This window comes from Calonectris borealis, chromosome 2 (genome assembly GCF_964195595.1).
Source record: "Calonectris borealis chromosome 2, bCalBor7.hap1.2, whole genome shotgun sequence".
In the NCBI taxonomy this organism is placed as follows: domain Eukaryota; kingdom Metazoa; phylum Chordata; class Aves; order Procellariiformes; family Procellariidae; genus Calonectris; species Calonectris borealis.
Genome location: NC_134313.1, coordinates 17,224,527 through 17,243,657, shown reverse-complemented (window position 1 = coordinate 17,243,657; position 19,131 = coordinate 17,224,527). Strand labels below are relative to the sequence as shown.

At 37.9% G+C, this 19,131-nt stretch overlaps 1 protein-coding gene across 1 annotated transcript in view; it reads right to left on the bottom strand.

Annotated features, from left to right (window-relative positions):
- Nucleotides 1-1,842: 1,842 nt before the first annotated feature.
- TRPS1 (transcriptional repressor GATA binding 1) overlaps nt 1,843-19,131 on the bottom strand; it is a 214,332-nt gene continuing 197,043 nt past the window's right edge. The window contains exons 6-7 of the mRNA XM_075141258.1: nt 8,535-8,657; nt 1,843-3,128 (exon numbers count right to left, since the gene is read on the bottom strand). Of these exons, the coding sequence (XP_074997359.1) occupies nt 2,067-3,128; nt 8,535-8,657 (1,185 nt within the window). The 3' untranslated portion in view covers nt 1,843-2,066. The remainder of the gene's footprint in view (nt 3,129-8,534; nt 8,658-19,131) is intronic.

Sequence of the window (19,131 nt, the reverse complement as noted above, 5' to 3'; positions counted from 1 at the left end):
ACAAGAACTTTTTTTTTATGATGCTTTAGTTTCAATTACATGAAAATCTGAGAAAGGCGGCATGTAAGTGAGATCAAAATAGGACCCTTTACATATAATCTCAAGTGAGGACTTAGTCCAGAGATATTTTTATAGAACATTTTAAAAAATAAAATGCATGAATGGAGAAATAAAAGACAACATAATATCAGAAAGACATTTTAAACTTCATTCGCTGCAACATTCATGAACCAGTTGAGCTACACCTGCCATCCAACCATAAGGAACTAAGACCCTGCACTGCGAAAAAGAAACAAACCCAAACAAAACAAAAAAGCAACTGCGTAATATTGTAAAAATGGAGTGCAATGCTACTACAGAATGCAATAAAACATCAGTGCTGCATCGTCAAACAGCACTTATCAAAATAATTTCTGAAATGTTTCTTCTGAAACACAGACAAAGCAATAAAAAGAGGATATATGTTTATCATTTTAAGCATAACAATGTGAGTTAAGAGCTTAAGAATACAAAAGTACTTGGAATGAATAGTGCTACCCTTTTTTTCCTAAGTAGGCATAAAAATATTTTCATTTCCTTCTTGTTTTTCCATACCATTAATATCAACAAATTTCATTCATTTCATGTTATCGTTTACAACTTTAATGCACACACACAGAAAAAAAGATACCTACTGCAATAGAAATAGTTGCTTCATTACCTTGTTTGCTACATTTGCAAATGTAAACAGCGAGGCAGAGCCAGAACTGACTCTAATGCATGATGGAATATCTTTGTTGCATACGTACACTGTAGAAAATAATTATTCAATATGTCAGGCACCATTATTTGAAATGTAATACATTAATATTTACTAGAAAAATAAGGTTTTTTCTATTTGTTCTCCCAACTTCTTTAATGAAATAAGTTAATCTGACAGTGCATCCAGTAGCTTGTAATATCTTCTACATCCCTGTGGCAAAATAATAAACTACTGGTTGGGACACTATAATGAAAATGATTAAAGTCAGTTCTTGTACACCCTTGTAGCAAGCATGGAGGCTCGTCTAACAGCACCTTTAACCAATTATTTAATATTTAGTTATTTAGCCCTATTTCCCTGAGCAGTTATGCTGAGGAGCTTTCCCTTCATGGATAGTTTTTACAAAGCTTTAAGTATTAAAAAGTACTATGAAGACATTTAATGCTACTTAGCAAAAGCTGGTATAAGTCTACTGAAGGGATTGACTGGTATGTATAGCAATGTTAAGCCTGTGGAGAAGTAACCTTAGACTTTAAGGTTTAGAAATGTAATATATTAAAAATATATTAAAATAAAATACAGCAGGTTACCTTGTTCTATGCAAATTAAACCCAGAGTGTGGCTTCTGTATTAGAGACTTCACTTGCACAAAATGGTTTTCCTAGACTAGAGTGTGCCAGAAAGAATGTAGTGATAAAATGGTAGCTAAAAATCAGCTGAGTCTGAGAAACATCTAGATGAAATTGCTGCCAAAGCTTTGAGGACAAAATGATCCTAAGGCATGTTGTAGGGCAGAAATTAGCCCAAATTAAAAAAAAGAAAATGACCTTTTAACATCTGTATATTTAACAAGTCTAGTTCTTATATACAATGTGCATATGTTCACTATACCCCTGCAGCAGTATATACATATACACATCTTTGCACTCTTGTCAGTTATGTCTCTTACACAATAGCAAAGGTATTAATTGTCCGGTAAAATTTTCTCAAGGTTATTTATTTGCCATGATTCACTGCTTTCTGGCTAGCTTTGGTGGGCCGTGTCCCATACAATTATCTTCTCCACCTTCTGGCCACCATCCAATTGTTCTTTTTTTCTTGGTAACCCACTCATTTAAAAGGAAAAAAAAAAAAAAAGAAAAAAAAAGGAAAAAAAAAAGAAGAAAAAGAAAAAAAGAAAAAAAAAGAAAAGAACAAGGGATTTAATATTGGATAAGGCATGCTCTCTATATGAAGTGCTTTATAGGTCTTCACAAGACATTACAAGCTATTGAATTCCCATCAAGGAAACCTATTTCTGTTTAATTGTGCTAAGTGCTAAGGTTTACTCTTTAGGTTTTCCATTCTTTTCAGCTTGTGCATTGTTCCTGTGTAGGCCCCTCTGGATGTGAGTTGTGAAGTCATACTTGTCCGTGCAAAGATGCTGGCATATGCTGCACTGGAAAGGTCCACTGTCACCATGGCAACTCATATGCAAAGCATACATCACTTCATCCAGAAAGACAATGCCACAGTGCACACACTTGGTAGAAAGTTCATCTTGAGTACTTCTATCAACTTTCTCTGTTTTTACTACATTCAAGGGACCTTCATTTTTTACATTTGGTGGTGCCTTACTCTTTTCCTTGGAGGCACCATTTGCAGTTGGCCCAGGTCTGGAATGCTTTATCGCCAAATCTAGAGGAATGTCATTGTCTGATCCGACAGCTGAAAAATGAGGAGGCAGATTAAAGGTGGGATAAGGCACATAGTTTTGGCAAGGATTTGGTAGGCCAGGCACATGACTCAAGTAGTGTGGATTCCCAGGAACAGACAGCTTATATTTACTCCAGAATCTCAGCCAGTCAGCTTCACTCTGAAAGTCATTGTGTACAAACGGAAGTCCAAAAAGTGGGTACTGGTATTTTTCAATAGGGCTTCCAGGTGGTGAATAGTTTGGGTGTTTCGCAGGTCTCATGTATTTTTCTATCGGGCTGCCTCTCTCTGAGCTTCCTTTCCCTTCTGATATCGATGAACTGTTTCCTGGGTCTCCAGTACTTTCCTGAGGACTTTTTATCTGAATGTGCAAAGGTTGCATCCTTTTGTGAATATCCAGAGTTTGGCTGACCAATATTGGCTGCTGAGCAGAATGGCTTTTAGTCAATGAACCTGGGGCCTCATATTTACTGAGGCTGGGAAGCTGAATTTCTCTCTGATGACCTTCAGGTAAATGATCCTCTGACCTCCTCTCTAAGGGGCTTCCATTGACTTGTTCCTCACTGCTACCCCTCTGCTGTTTGTTTAGCTGCTCAGCCTGAAGTGCCTCCGGGTTAAGGCGCTTTCTTGTTCGTCTCCTAATGATCTGCTCACCATTGTTCTGCTTAATGATGTTTAAAGGCCTGGGAGTCTGCATGGAAGACACACATAATGAACAAAAGGAAAAAAGAAAGACACATTAAACAAATCTGCGAGACCATGCTCACGCAAATTTATCTTTTCTTTCGTGAAGAGCTATATTATAAGAGTTTTATGGGAATGACCAAATTTCAACCCAAATGCTGGTTCCTGGCCCCTCATGCTAAAAGTAAACTATGAGTTGGTTTGTTTTATCAAACTAAGTCAACTGCCTGGACATACTCTAACTGTTTACTTAAAATGGCATGAAGTATCCAAGCTGTCAAAGGATTTATTACTCCTTACTCCTGAAAAATTCTGGGGGAGACGTGCTGAAAGTGGGTGCTGAGAGCTGGGAATGAGGTGGGAGATGCACGGCCCTGTGCACTAGCGTTATTCTATGCATCATGTCACCAGAGCTGGTATCGGGCAAAGGTTTGCACAGATCACTCTATGACAAGAATTGAGTAACACTTACCTTGATACCCATCCCACTTTGACACGGATAGAAAATGCAAGCAAATAGAGGGCTTGCTGACCACCACTGCTGTCACCTAGCAAAAGGGCTGCAGGTCCACTGTGGTGGTGAGTGGGATGATGGTGGCTGGAAAGGGACTAAGAAAGATGGAGAAGAAAGCCCAGGAAAACTTTTCCTATGCACCAAAAGGTCCATTTGGGACTTTGGTACCAACTCCTCCTCCTTCTTCCCTACTGTATTTCTTTCTAAATGTTACTGATGTTGTGCTACTAAGTCATGAGGGAGTCAAGGCGTCCCCTGAAAGTGGGAAAAAAGAGTCTGTAAAGAAAAAAGCATGGCGGAAGAGGCAGAGGCAAGAACCAAGTGAGGACTTCTGTTTCCATTTGCTACTTCCCCACACCAGCTCAGGGTAGGTGGCCTATTTAGATGAGAACTGAAAATACTTTCGCGTGAAGAAACAAAAAACAGTACAAGGAAGGACAGCAGCTAGGCCTCTTTGAAAGGCCCCTCAAGAGGAAGGCAATGCTATGTGAATGAAAGATGGTGCTGTAATGTCAGGATGTGTTGCTCTACTGGGCAGATGTTAAAACAACAAAAACTACCTAAAAGTCATTCAGTTTGGTGTGCTGGCAGCTGCCATTTGTCTCATCCAAATGCACACATAATCCTGTTTTGGTTGGAGGCCAGAAAAGTGCCCCACACAGTATTCCACTTACATGTTTATTTGGAAATTTTCTTTCTAACATTGTTTTAAAGTGCAAATTAAAGTGCAGATTAAATTTTGACATACAGTCAATATCCAAAACAATTTGTACTTTGAATGTAACATAATTTATATATATTCATAAGTTTGAATATATATAAAAATAAATATAAATATAAAAATAGCCAGAGCTGGAAGAGCGCTCACTCTATTTGTAGAAATCTAGTTTCTCTCTTGACTTGCCATCTTCCTCGCCTCTTTCACCTATTTATTTCCCTGAGGTCGGCTTATTCTTAACAGTTAACTATATTTTAGGCAGTGCAGCTACTTGTTAAGATTTTATTTTCTATTAAAACTCTGAATCAGAAGAAACTTTGATTTAGATTTTTAATAAGCAGAATTTAAACTTAGCAGAAAAACAGCACCTGAACCAGCCTCCTCAAACAGATCAAAGTTGAGGCAAAATCATGTTAGATAAAATGAGAATATTTTATATGTAAATTCCATGCAAATAAAGTTTATAGTTTGCAGAATCAATAGCCAATTAATATGCATAAGCATATACTCTTTATTACAAGCTCACTGTAATTTCCTCACCTTTTTATGACAACTGTAACATTGTCATACTGACATGCTGTGTGAGATCTTACAATATTGTTGATGTTGCTCTTATTAAACTTTTATTTATACACTACAGACCATTTTCATATGGCTTCCTGATAACCTTTCAACAGTTTGGAAATACTTTTAGTCTTACTCTTCATGCTACAGGTATGAAGTCTGATCGTGGAAGTAGTTAAAAGAAACATCTTCATACCTGTGTTTAAGGACCCTCACACACTTGTTTGCAGCTCTGGCTCTTCAAAGTTACATGCCATTAGGAGTTAAAGGCTGTAGGTCTAACTTAAAAATTCTTCAGCATGCAGATGACTGTACTCATCTGACTAGTCTTTAGCTGATTAAAACAGACTACTCAGTGGAGTAAAGCTACTCACGTTTTCCTTATTCATAGTAGTAAGGTGCGGACAGAAATATTCTGTATTTGGTTGCAACTAAAGCAGATAGAAAAGCTTAAGCTCTCTTCTTGATTTTCAGTGGGGCATTCAATTTAGAAAATAGTGGAAACAATACCAGAACTTTACTTTTAAAATGCCCTATGTCACATCCATAATTATATGTTATACGTAATACATTGAGTATGATCTCTATATCAACTGGCAATCTCCCTACCCCAAATATATCAAATGTAAATGTAAAAATCACAAAATTCAACAAATAGTTCATTAAATTATTGTGATTAGACTTCCTAGATACCATGGAAAATTGGAGTGATCTCTCCACTAGAAGATCACGTATGTCTAATCCTAGAATAACCTGCTGTAACTCCTCATTGAAGTAGTCCGAGGATGTGGCCAAGGAATCACTATGGAACAAAATCTAGTTTTCCATGACCAAGTTAGAGCTATTAAAACATGAGGAACAGCACCACAATAATAATGGTCAAATTCATGATTCTGGGAGACAAGGGATATACCTTTCTCTGTCAGCAAATGTGAATATTATGTATATGTTTGCAGTGAACTGCATTTTTTTCACTAAAACTATTTTACTAATCGACCCTTGGAATATTATTACACATTTCTTAATATAGTTGTCTGCATTAGAAGAGAAAAATGTGGAAAACCTGGCAAGTTTAATGTAAATGACCTCTAGATAGACTGGACATTTTTGAAAACATGTTGAAAAATTATTCAAGGGTATCATAGAAGTGGAAATGTGACTTATAGCAGAAATCACTACCATGTTAACATTTGTCAGTCACTACCACCTAGTAGTATCTGATAGACCATAGATTTTTCTTCTGATTAGATACAAGTTAATGAGGAAGTAGTTCTAAATAGTGATAATCCAATCAAAAGGGAGCTATGAAATGTGCAAACCTACTATAGGTGAATTTTACTCAGCTGTGTAGCATAATTTAGTTTAACAGGGTGGCTCATCGAAGGGAACAGTTCTATTTCCTTGAATTTTTATAGTTTCAGACATTTACCTAATAACAGCATCATCCTAGACTCCTTATTCAAAAACATACATGACAATTACTTACTGTAATTTTTCGGAAAGAGCAGACAGGCAGACAGATAAAAGAAACTTTCATCTTTCTGGTGTCAGTCTAAAGAGCATCCCTTTGCATGGGACTGTCTCAAAAGGTGTCCCAAGGGAGAGATTTGTTTGATTATTTCAGACTCCAACTTATAATGGAGTTGCTATCATACCACAGCAGAGTGCAGGCTTAATTAAATTCTTTGCATTTGTTTGGTCAAAGTTCAATTGAAGATATTAATGTCAAATGTCCACCAAATGACAGCTTATTGCCATGCTTGAACAGTGGAGCTAAAAGATAGTGTCAGCTTCTTGCTTTCTATATGCATAAAATAAAGTTTGACATTGTATTGCTAATTATTATTATTGGAAGCACACTAGTTTGTTCCTACTGGTTCATAAGAATTATCTGTGCTACGAGTTTGAATTCAAAACTGATTCTTGTAGCTTTTATCTATTTAATAAGTTATACTAATAATCACGGTAAGGTCCAACACTACAGTTTAGAAAAATATATTAAAAAAAGGGAAAATGGGGGCTGTGAAGGGAAGTTCTACAAATAACTGGACTCAAACATCAAATTAATGTTAAAAAGCCAAACTTCCCTCCTTAAAACCTTTGCGGGTGCTCACCACGGATCAATTTCCTTAAATTAGATATTCTATCTAGAACTTCGAGAGATGTTCAGGAAGATACTTTCAGCAAGACCCAGCCAAGATGCTTGCCAGAGATCATGCATTAGTCCATCTTTTCCTGCTCAGATGCTCTCTGACTGGCTGGGTTGTTCTGAAGCTTAAAAACAGTTACTGACCTCAGAATGACAGCACATGGCAAACAGAGCTAACCTTTCAGACTGGTGATGGCCTTGCGGCTTTCAAAAATTGGAATTTTTTTCTTTTTTATTAGTTGGGCTGGACAGGATCTTTAGTAAAGAGGATTGTTATGTGGCCTGTACACAAGACCAAGGGTAAAATTCACAGAAACTACTAAATGATTTAGAAGCTTATGCCTCAAATTTAAAGAGAAATAGGCATAGGCACTTGGGAGTCTTAATGCATTTGAAATATATTTCCTAAGTGGCTTTTTTTTTTTTTTTTGGAAAATGGAATTTCTGAAAAAAGTCTTTAAAAATATGCACTCTCAGTCACAACATAGATTTCTGATTTGGGCTCTAAGCCTAAATTGTTATGTTGCCTTGGCCAACTCCCAAAGGCTGCCTCAGTTTCTATTTCTGAAAAATAGTAACACTTTTTAACTTCAGGGGCGTGTTGTAAAAATTAATTCATTAGAGTCAAATCTTGGTCACCTGACTCTCCCATGTGCTTCTATTAAAGATAGCAGGGATAATATTTAACTAGCGGGTCTTAACCTAAAAGATTCTGAGCATTTTGGCATTGATCCAAGGAAACACTTAAGCATGGCTTTCCTGGACCTCGACCAGAGCATTCAACATCTTTCAGGATCAAGCCAAGTGTCAATAAGATGAAAAGCAATATAGACAGTCCATGATTATGACTTATTCCCTGCCTGATCCTGAGGGATGGTGAATCTTCCCCTCACCAAGTGATGAGTGCCATCAAGTGAGTAGCTTCCTTGTTGAGTTATTTCAGAATCCTCCAGCAGACTATAAGAACTGCAGAAAAAAGAACAAAAAAACCCACCACCCCATATCTCCAGGAAATTTACTGTCAAGAATAAAGGGGGGAAGAGAAGTGAAAGAAAACAAAAACCACAGCAAAGGGTATTTTTGATGTAGATGTGATGTCTAACTTTAAGAATCTTTTTTTTTTTTAATTTTATTATGAACATGAGGGCTCTTGAATTTAGAGAGCTTTCATCACAACGCATTGTATGGCTTTAAATGGAATTCCCAGAAAAGAAATAATTTTCCCCTTATTTTGTATCAAAATAATTAAATGTATCACTGGTGATCTCAAACACGTCTACCCACAGCATCCCAGCCTGTTTCATAATGAATCACATCTGATCCCAAAGTGACCATACTGCAAAACCCTGTTAGGAAATTAACTGCAGGCCAGGGAGTGGTACTAATCACACAACCAGACAAGACCACAGCTGCCCAGCTTAGCTGTATAACCCCTTTTTTTCTGAACAAACCAGTAAGTTCTTCCTACCGAGTGAAGCTTCTGGTAGAGGCCACACGCATTGCATACATATCCACCATTTGCATTCTTTCGCCAGAGAGAGGTCTTTGTGGTCAGGCAATTGGCACAAAAAACACCCGAGCCTCTACGTCTCTGAAATAGGGAAGAAAAAGAAAAAAAAAAAAACCACACAGAAAAAAAAACAGGTCAGAGGTGAGTCACATGAGCTGCGGAGTTAGGACAAATCAACACAGGAGTTTTGTCTCTAGACTGGCAACAATGACAGTATAAAACCACACTGCCCATAATGAGGTCAGGTTCAATTGTGCTTAATAGGCACCACTGATTTTCATTATAATTAACCCTAGAGTGATGGATGAGGTGTGTGAAACACCAAAGCCTTTTCAGAATAACAGCTTTAACTTTTTGAACTTCAGGTTTTGTGCATTTAATGATGGTTTCTAAACAGCAAATTCTGAAAAACCCCTCTGGAAGCCGACAGAGAACATTCTGTAAACTTCTCCGGGTTCGTTCATTGCATTTCACAACAGTTTATTTCTTTTTAGTTTGCTCGATTTTAAAGTGTGATCGGTAACAAGAATTCTGAAACACCACCACTTCAATTAATTACAGTTCACATCTGCGTCATACTAATTCCTTTAACAAAGATTATACTTCATTAATTGAATAAATGATATTCAGTTCCAGTCTTTCCCACTCACTTCTGAAATCAGTATAAGCCACCATATATTTCCCACAGCCCACTAAGAACGAGGAGTAACCTCTGCCGAACAAATAAAAGTACAGTATTCTCAATGAGACCTCTTTTGAACTTCACCCAAAACCCCAGAAAATACTGTCTCATCGATGGATAGATTTATTTATTTTATTTCAGTCAGGCAAAGAAAGGCACAGTACAACTTTCCTAAATACAAATTGATTTTTAACCAGACTGAGCTGTGCATTCATCAGCTTTCATAATGATCCAGGAATATTTAAAAGTAGACACGTTTATGAGTATTGCTCGTTAAATTCTTTCTACGGGGTAATGATTTCATTGAACTTCTCATTTAAACAAAAGTCAGGCTGTGTTTGCGGGCACAAATACTAATAAGCAGGAAATGGAATTCCTTTGCTGAAAAGAAAATCTGAATTTCAACTCTGTTCCCTTTTTGCAAAGGAAAAAAATCAGTAAGAAACCGTCAGTATCTAAGATAAGAATGGGTGAGTACAGGGAAAAACAGCCTGGGTGAAAAGTAATTTTATTATAAATTAAAAATTACTAACACTGTAAGTCAAAATTTCAGGGTTTCATAAAATTTAAGTAATTTATTTAACTTTAGTCCATACTGTAGAAGACTGGTGTTCATGCCAAAAAAATACAATGGTTATAATTGTACTCTGATACATTTCAAATGGAAAGCTTTCTGCAGACATAATTTTGGCTTCAAGACTGGAACACTTTCTTGGCATTGAAAGGGCATTTGATTCATCGGGTGTTTCACAATGTATCACTAAAAAGACCTGGTGAGCAGCCAGTTCCCTATAGGGTAATTTTTCCATCCAGATGCAAGTGCTATCAGAGGCCCTCGTCAGCTAAACTAATTATGATCTTGCATTTGCTGATGCCTGCTCACTCTAACGTTCGACATCCTCCATTAATCATCAATACAAGGAAAATGAATGAAACGTAAAGAAACGAGGGCTGGTAAGCTGCACAGCCATAAAAATCTGAAATGAGTGCAATAATTTAACAAGATTGGGGAAATGTTTTTAGTGAGCACAAAATCAGGCTAACAACTGCCCTTTTAAACCAAGAACACAATTTCATTAGTACAGCAGGTTGTGCTACTTTAAGGTGATACAGTAAAATCGAGATTGTCATCAAGATAATATCTCTCTCACCCCCTTACATCATCCCCTACTTTGTCTCTTAAATCAGAAGCAGTAATATACTACATTTTTTCTCAATTTGACTAGGGGTAGAACTAAATGGTAGTTGATGTCCTTCAGCAAACATCTAACTCGTATGTATGAGATGCAGCTCACTGTGAAGGCACGCTCGCCTACAAGAAAACTGAAGCTCCCAATTCTTTTGGTGGTTGCATATCCTTGGACAACTTCACCTGGCTGCTGAAACATTTTCCTTAAGAGTACAATACAGCTTCACTAAACTAACCTCAATTTGGTCCACTTGAAGTGCGAGAAGTTTCCAAGTGGAAATGACTGTATATGGCCAGGATTCAGATACAACTGCAGAACTGTTCCTTTCCATTCCTACTTTTTGTCTGTTGGCCTATGGCTTCTTGGTGTGGTGTATTAACCAAGTGGAGTCTTCATCTGAGTCAGTCTTTCCACCCTTTCATTTCTGTTCGTGTTCCTTGAGTTTGGGAAATACCCTCTACAAAGCCATGGAAGACTTTTAAAACATACAGAAAGCGGTGTAGTTTATACGCTGCATTTGTACACACCTGAATGGTGACAGAAGGTGTAATAACACTTAAATCTTCATTGAATGCTATAGAACTAGTATATCTTTAAAACATTGACAGAAGTAACTCATTTTTTCTCTCTTTTTTAAAGAAAGATCTGATTCAAACAGGACATTAGTTGCAATGAAATAATACAACGACTACAGCTGACAACAATCTACAAAATGCCTAGTAGTAGCTATATGTATCAAAAACCTATACCTGTGCTTATTTAGTACTTACAAACTATTTATCTGCTTAAAATTTCAAAGTAGTCCAGCTAAACATCCTTCCCTAAATTTAATGCAAAGTGTGTAAATTCGTCTTACCTTCTCTTATTTCTGCATTAAGGACCGTACAGGAAAATTAACAGTGATTATTCCCCTACCTAAGTGTTCCAACATAGATTACATATACTAATGAATTAAGAATTAAACCACCTCTGGAAAAACCTAAATGCTGTTACTTTGTTAAGCTTTTTGGCGATGAAACAGCTTTTTATAGTGGGTACATACAGATTTAGAATGGATTTCCTGGGGTGAAACAGGACTGTGACAGAATTGGACTAAATATTCTTGATTCCCAGATCCCACTAACCACAGAACGGACCTGCTTGTCAAAATACATCTGAGAAATTTTGATGATGTCTGCAGGAAAAAATGGAGTCTGTTTTTAAAAGCCTACAATGCCTGTAGTCCTCTTCTCTTAAACCAATATGGTTTCTTAAAAAAAGAACAAAAACCTAGGCCTTTACTTCCCATATACTAAGTTTTATAAAAGTTATTGGCCAACAGAAATTATCTAAATGTTTTTGTGTGCTAAATTTTAATTAGTGATGATCCTTCTACTGTTAGTGATGATAGTTCTTCTGCATGAGTCTGTCTGGCTTTGCATACTCAGCGTTTGTACCAGTCAATAATAATGGCCAATACTTCTGGTTTTCTGGGTAGTCTCACAAAGGAACAGGCACTTGAGCTCCAATCCGGCAGTCTGTGCAACAACCTCCATAAAAGCCAGCCACGTGCTCACGTGCTCTGCTAAGCACCACCCTAGCCAGCATTTTCAAGAAGTATGTGATGGAACCTTTTGCTCTTTTTCAAATGTGAACACATACTTATCACAGTAAAATAATCTCTTAAGATCAGCCCAGAAAAAGTAAGTCGACATAACTAGTCATGGGAGGGTCTGAGCGACAGATAAAAAGGTTTCAGTCTGTGATCAATGCCACTAGCACTAACTGGAGTTATCCATGAAAATTTCCCATACATCCTTGGAAGAATAAGCCAAAAGGGTCTAAATAACTAAATATGTATGTACTAAGTCAAGCTTTAATCATCTGGAGCCTTATAACCACTACATTACAATCCCAAATCCTGAAGGGGCCAGTGCAGTGAAGAGCCTGTCTCTATTTCCATTCCAGTTCCTAGGTCTGGGCGTTTAATATCACGGTTGTCTCAAATCACATTGGGCTGAAACTTGGCGCATGTTTTTGTCAGCCCAGATGTAACTTTTTTATTCTTCTTTTCTTTTTTGGTACTGAAAACTTTATTTAAATCAGTTCAGCTGTTTATAATTTGAAGATTGGCCAAAACTGGGGGGGTAGGGGGCAGAGGGGATTTCAAGTTTTTCAGATAACTTTCTAACAAATCTACAGTCATAGTGGCTTTGCTCTGGGGGAAAAAAGTATGCACACATTTTAGTATTTTAGTAGTAGCAAAGCAACAAGTGGATGATTATTTTTATGTAGCTAAGCTATGAAAGTTTGTAATTATTCACTGAACATGTATTGCAGATCTCTCTACTAACTGTTTTCCCTCAGTAAGAACCATGCTGAAAGCATGTAATTGCATAACAACCCTTGATATGCAGAGTATTTACTCACATTTTTTATGGTTTCATATCTTGACCGTTTCAAATTGAACAAGTCTGAAACTTGGTATACACATCGTCAAGCCCCAATGCCTAATTTTTTGTTAACTCCTTAAAATGATTTTCGCTAGTTACCAATATTTCATTGAAACAAGGAAATTATTTGTACTGCTTTCTGCTAAGCAATGAAACAGCAGAGAATACCATAACAAGTAATTCACTCAGGCATCTTGACAGGATCAGGCCCTTGTTTTCCATTCACTGCTTTAGATTTAAAAAAGATGACTCTTATATGATTTCAAACTTTGTAGCCATGTAGAAGAGTCATTACACTACACAGTTATACAAAATGTATTTTAAAATGTACTGAACTTTCAGTTACTATTTCAATTGAACTTCCATGTAGCAAAATCTATATTGTAAAAGCACAGCCAAAAACACTGCTCAGGAACTGTGGCTTTTTAGCTAGCTAGACTAAGCAATGGTGCCTGACACTCTGCTAGTGCCAAATACATCCTGTTTTCAAAATTTCTGCCAGAAGATGCTTTTAGAAACTCAAATAGGCTCCACAAGTGTCAGCCAAGCATTTTTCTTACATCACCCTCTTGGTTTGGACACAACACTACTTGTCTTTTTGCTGATTACTTCCCCATCACAAAACGACGATACGATGAAGCCTGAGTGGATTTTTTGACCATCTCTGGCTTTCCTACAGTGCCAGAAATGGAGCACATTTTAATCACGGCTCCAGAACACGAGGTGCAGAGAAACCATAAATGTTACCCAAGAATAAGCATATGCCTGACCTATTTCCAACGACAAAGTCGTGGACTACAACCATACATGCCTCACTGAAAAAAAAGGCAAAACGCTGGCTCTGGATGCTCTCTGGCAACATGGGAGGTCCAAAAGGGAGGTGCCAGGAAACCTGCACGTGCTCGGTTCAGTATGAGCCAGGTGACCCGCTGTGGGGAGGATCAATTGTAAGCAGCTGGTCTCATACCTGTAATCATCAGGCTGATAACACACGGTTCAGAAAAATAGTGTAATGCACTCATGGTTACATCTGTATATGTTGCGTGTGCACTGCTGCGAGTATTTAGGAGTTTCTTGTTTTACACCTGCTACGTCTTTCCAGGTATTGCCTCTGTATATGAGGAGGTATTCAGTTCTCTGAGTTTGGGTGAGGCTCAGATTAATTGAAGTTTGAAACCTGGGCAGCAAGGCAGCATCTGGATGTTGGAGTAAGCGCTACTTTCTGCTGTTTAGGATGGGGAAAGAATCTTTCAGCCCTCATTTCTTTTGGCTGCAGAGGCACTCGGACCTTTCTGAATGTGTTTAATCAAAACTGCTTTCTCTCTCAACTATGAAAACAGCCACAACTATGTCCCTGTAAAGTTTCACATTTTAAAAATTTAGTTGCTTTTGCTGTAACTATGTCTAAATTAAAAAGAAAGTCATTGGGTTTTCTTCCCTTTATAACTTGGACAGCTTTCAGGAATAGACCAGGCACAGCAAATTCTCGGCCCCAAAGCATAAGTTGTCAGAAAAAGTGAAACACATAAAGCAGAGTGTTAAAGTAGAAGTTGTTTTCAACCTTAACTATGAGTTAACAGATGCCTCTTCAAGTCAATTTAATGTGCCAAATCCAAACTCTTCATCTAAGACATTTTAAAGAACAATTACATTAAAGAGCTGTATTTGAAAGACGCATAAGAAAAAGGTTAGGAAAGGCAAAGTAGGAAGAAAGTAAAAATGCCAAGAGGAAAGTTAAAATTACACACCTAATTCATATAAAAAGTTTAGTGGAATTTTTAATGCTCTATTGTGACAGCATCTTTTTGTAATATATGCTGTATTACAAACTTTTAATGAGAGGAATCGGGGGGGGTTAGAGAGAGAAAAAAAAGCAGACAGTAAATTAAACTTTACTACTAGCGCAGCCTTTCAGAATCCCACCCCTGATCCCTTAGGGAGAGTAAATATTTTAATGTGCATGTAAACGGCAATTATTTTTTATCAGCAGCAAAACTGCAGATGAGTAGTTTTTGTCCCAGCATTTGTAGCATTTCCCTGCATTTTGTAAAGCTACCTTAGAAATAACAGCATTCACTACTCAAAAAAAAAACCCACCCCAAAAAAACAAGAGCGAACTACAGTCTCTTTGTGTCTTACTAAGCAAGAAGGATTTAGTAAGATATTAGTTTACGATGTCATGATTGCTACCGAAGTAAAACAATGGCTGATCAAAATAAATTATTAAATTAAGAAAAACATAGCTATGCAAAGAAGCCACTAAATCACTTGCTGGTGGATCTCTTCACCGCCGTCACCTCCTCACCTTTATTTCCTCCCCCAAGCTACAGCTGAACCCAACCCTCGCCACTGCGCTGGAAGGGAACCGGCTTTGGACACCCACCTTCAGCCAGAGCCTGAGCTCCACAGGCAGGAATTTACCATTGCTTTAATCATCCATTAAGAGCCACATGCAACTATGGGATCACGTAAATAATCACAATACACTTTACAATGACTTATTCATTTTCATTCATGTGAGCGTTTATCAGTGAAAATTATGTAGTTCACAGTGTATCTCCTTGTTAATCCAAAGAGGGATGGAAGGTAATTTCACAGTTTCCTCTTCAAGATCTGCAGTGGCACAAATATGAAACAAAAAAACTTTTTCTGCAGGTTGGACTTCCTTGCCACAGTTAGTGGTGGTTGATTTTTAAACACTGTGTATTAAAAATATGTGATCTTCTGTTGGGCAAATACATATATATGGACTAAATAAATACACATATACATATTTATGGTATGAGGCATTTGTAATGAACACTGAGAAATATTTTCTGGTGGAACTATATGTTAGTCTGGTTTGCAAAGAGTTAAATATTTACTTAATCATTCTACACAAAGTATGATTTCTTAGAAAGCAATTTCCTTCAACCGTCTTTTACTAGATATAACGTATTTTTAAGGTCTTATCCTTCAACTCACACAAGCTGATCATTCTTAAATCTCTTCCAGTGCCTTAAACAGCAGCTACCACACTATGATATGATCTCACTTCTGGTGTATTTTGCCACTGAGTACCAGCAGTACAACACAGACCTCCACAGATGCAACCCAAAAATTAATTTAAAAAGTTTTATTAATACCAATAGCAAAAAATAAAAAAAGCAACCTGGAAACCTGCATTTCCCGCACAATAATGATGTCATTTTGCAGCAACTGAAACCTATTCAAGAGGAATAGAAATTCTGTCTCCAATAACTCACTGAGTCAATTACACAGGAAAGTACTGTAATGGGCTGTCCCCCGTCAAACAGCTCACGTACACGACTTCCTTCTCAATTACCAACTTGTCTGCATTGCCATCTGTAAAAACGAACGCATACCTTGTGCTGCCAGTTTCTGCTCTTGCACTTCTATTAGTGGAACTGACTGCAGCTGCTCAAGAAGAAAGCCCTGATTGTCTTTGTTTTCCCCCAACATAGCACCGTTTTTCTGCCTTCCTCCTGCACATTGACTCAAGGTAACGCGTTATCTCTGCTGAGGTGTGCCTGTGAGTATTAAACTACTATCTGCCTAAATTTGTGTCCTGTTTTCTTTTTGCAGTTGATCACTTAACACAGTAAAAAGCTGCCAGCAGCACCTCTCAGCATCTTCACCAGAATTGTTAGTATCGCAACAGGTTTTATCACTCCTTTTTAGTAACTGCTGTAAAAATTGCTAAGTTTCTGGCTAAACTTCTTCCCACTTTTCTAAAACAACTTGACCACTCTGGCAATTTTTTAAATAGTACTTATACGAAGCAATCAAAAATAAGATTAATAAAATAAGTCAAACTTAGGAATAACACTATTCCTTACAAAAAATGGTTAGGGAGATGCAGTAGCATGCATAAGCAGGACAGAGGAAGCCTGGTTTGGGATCTGCGATCCTTGCCCCTAAATAATATAAACCTTTCTCCACCAGCACTTTGCTGAAACAGATTCACGCAGCAGTTCCGATGCTGAACGGCTGCCTGAAAACTCAGCTCTCGTACACACAGATCGCTGCTCCTTTCCGAACGCCGTGTGCTTCCAAACGAGCTCAGCCTTTGTTAGAGAACAAATCTAAGTCATTATGAGTCTCTTGCATTTTTTTCAAATTAGAAATAACAACATAAATGGTATAAAATGTATAAAATTAGACAACTCTTCTTCTGATCAGTAACTGGATAAAAGTAGTACCCTCAGAACTAAGCACGCTGAAAGAGACATCGAGAAAACTGGAAATGCTTCTGACTCTTTCATTTCTTGGCATAAGGCAAAAATATCCAAGCCCTGCTGTCTCAAACAGGGAATCTAAATCAATAGTTAGACTTTGCTATAAACAGACTCACTTTCTGAGATAAAGAGCCAGTTATGAAGGCGCCTAAACATGGAATTAGGTGCTTAAGTTTAGGCATCAATACCAGAGGATTTATGTGCAAGAAGGCACCCCACGTATCCCTTCTTTCATGAAGTAATCTCTCTCATCAAATGAACAGATAAAAATGGAGCAAAGATACATCTATATTTCCTTAAACACCCCTAACTTTGACATGGTAGAAGAACCAGAGTGCATTTGCAGATCTCAGCTAAGAGCCAATATGTAACTCTACATGTGATAGTAATTGAGGGTCCCAATCCCACAAGTGCTCTGCTGTAAGCGTGAGCACAAAGCTGCTGGAGTTCTCAGCTTCTGGCATCTGTTCCCAGTTCCACAGAAATCAGATGGGCAAAATTAAGTTTTGAGGGGAAAAAAAAAAATCACAGACATTTAAAAAACATTCCCTGACCTTATTAAAGTCCACGTGATCTCTATTTATATAGAAAATGGCTCAGAAAGCCAGCAGCTGAGAGGAGGAACTCTCATTTGTAGATTTTGGCTGAGAGCTGCCAAAACCAGCAGGGGAAAGGCTCCTCAGGGGTAAAAATTTCAAAAACCATTAAGTGTCTTAGAAGCCTCAGTCCCACTGCCTTTTGATCACCTACATCCTCCCAAATTTGCACCCCAAATCTGGAAACTACACTGGAAGAATAATTTCTAATTCAAATGAGGATCTAAAGTTTCCATAGAAGTCTTCAGAACTCAGAGAGGAAATGTCAATTAGGTGTCTACTTCTCGGTGAAAACCAGTGAGGTAACATTTACCTGTTACTTGTACTTTAAAAAATTCCCCTTAGGAACATTAATTTTAATTAACGAAAAAATATAACACGAAAACTTTTCATATGGGCAGCTATAGCTTATATACTACTTCAGGAACTGAAGTAACTATAATGTGAGTCTCATGCAGTCCCCTTAAGAAAGCTGTTACTAGGGTGGGATCCAAAGTGGACTATGTCCACCTATTATTTTCAATACGCTTGGGACTGCAGCCTCACTGCAGATCTTGTTATATGCTGTTGCTAGAATGGCTTCCATTCAGAAAAATCAACATTTGCCAACCCATACCACACAATTACCATAGTTATTTCCTATTGTGAGCTTAGGGAGAAAGTGTGGTATCCCAGATACCACGGTGTGGTAAATATTGAAAAGTAGTGGCCTTTTTGTAATGAACATTTTCATCTAATCCAATCCATTCCAAACACTTCCAGATAATAAGACAAGGCAGAGTCTGTGTATAAGTGGTTGGTTCTAACATAATCATCTTATTCTGTCCTGTGATCCCACTTTCAGCAAAAATATTTGATGACTTCCTTTTTGATAGCTTTAGGAAGTAAGAATGGACTAGAGCTGTGATCAACCCCTACAGCCATCTAGGGAGGCATCTCCTGAAAAAGAAAAGGGAAAAAAAAAAGAAGAAAAAGAAAAAGAAAAACACAACACACACACACACACCCATTTTGTATTTTTTAAAGCTAAAGCATATAAAAGTGCCGACAGCCTCCTGGGCTGCATCAGGCAGAGCATTGCCAGCAGGTCGAGGGAGGTGATCCGTCCCTCTGCTCAGCCCTGGTGAGGCCACACCTGCAGTGCTGTGTCCAATGCTGGGCTCCCCAGTACAAGAAAAACATGGATGTACTGGAGAGAGTCCAGTGAAGGGCCACAAAGATGATTAAGGGCCTCAGGCATCTGTCATACAAGGAGAGGCTGAGAGAGCTGGGACTGCAGCCTGGAGAAGAGAAGACTCAGGGGGATCTTATCAATATGGGGGAAGTGAAGAAGATGGAGGCAGGTTTTTCTCAGTGGTGCCCAGTGAAAGGACAAGAGGCAAAGACACAATTTGAAATTCATGAAATTCCATGTGAA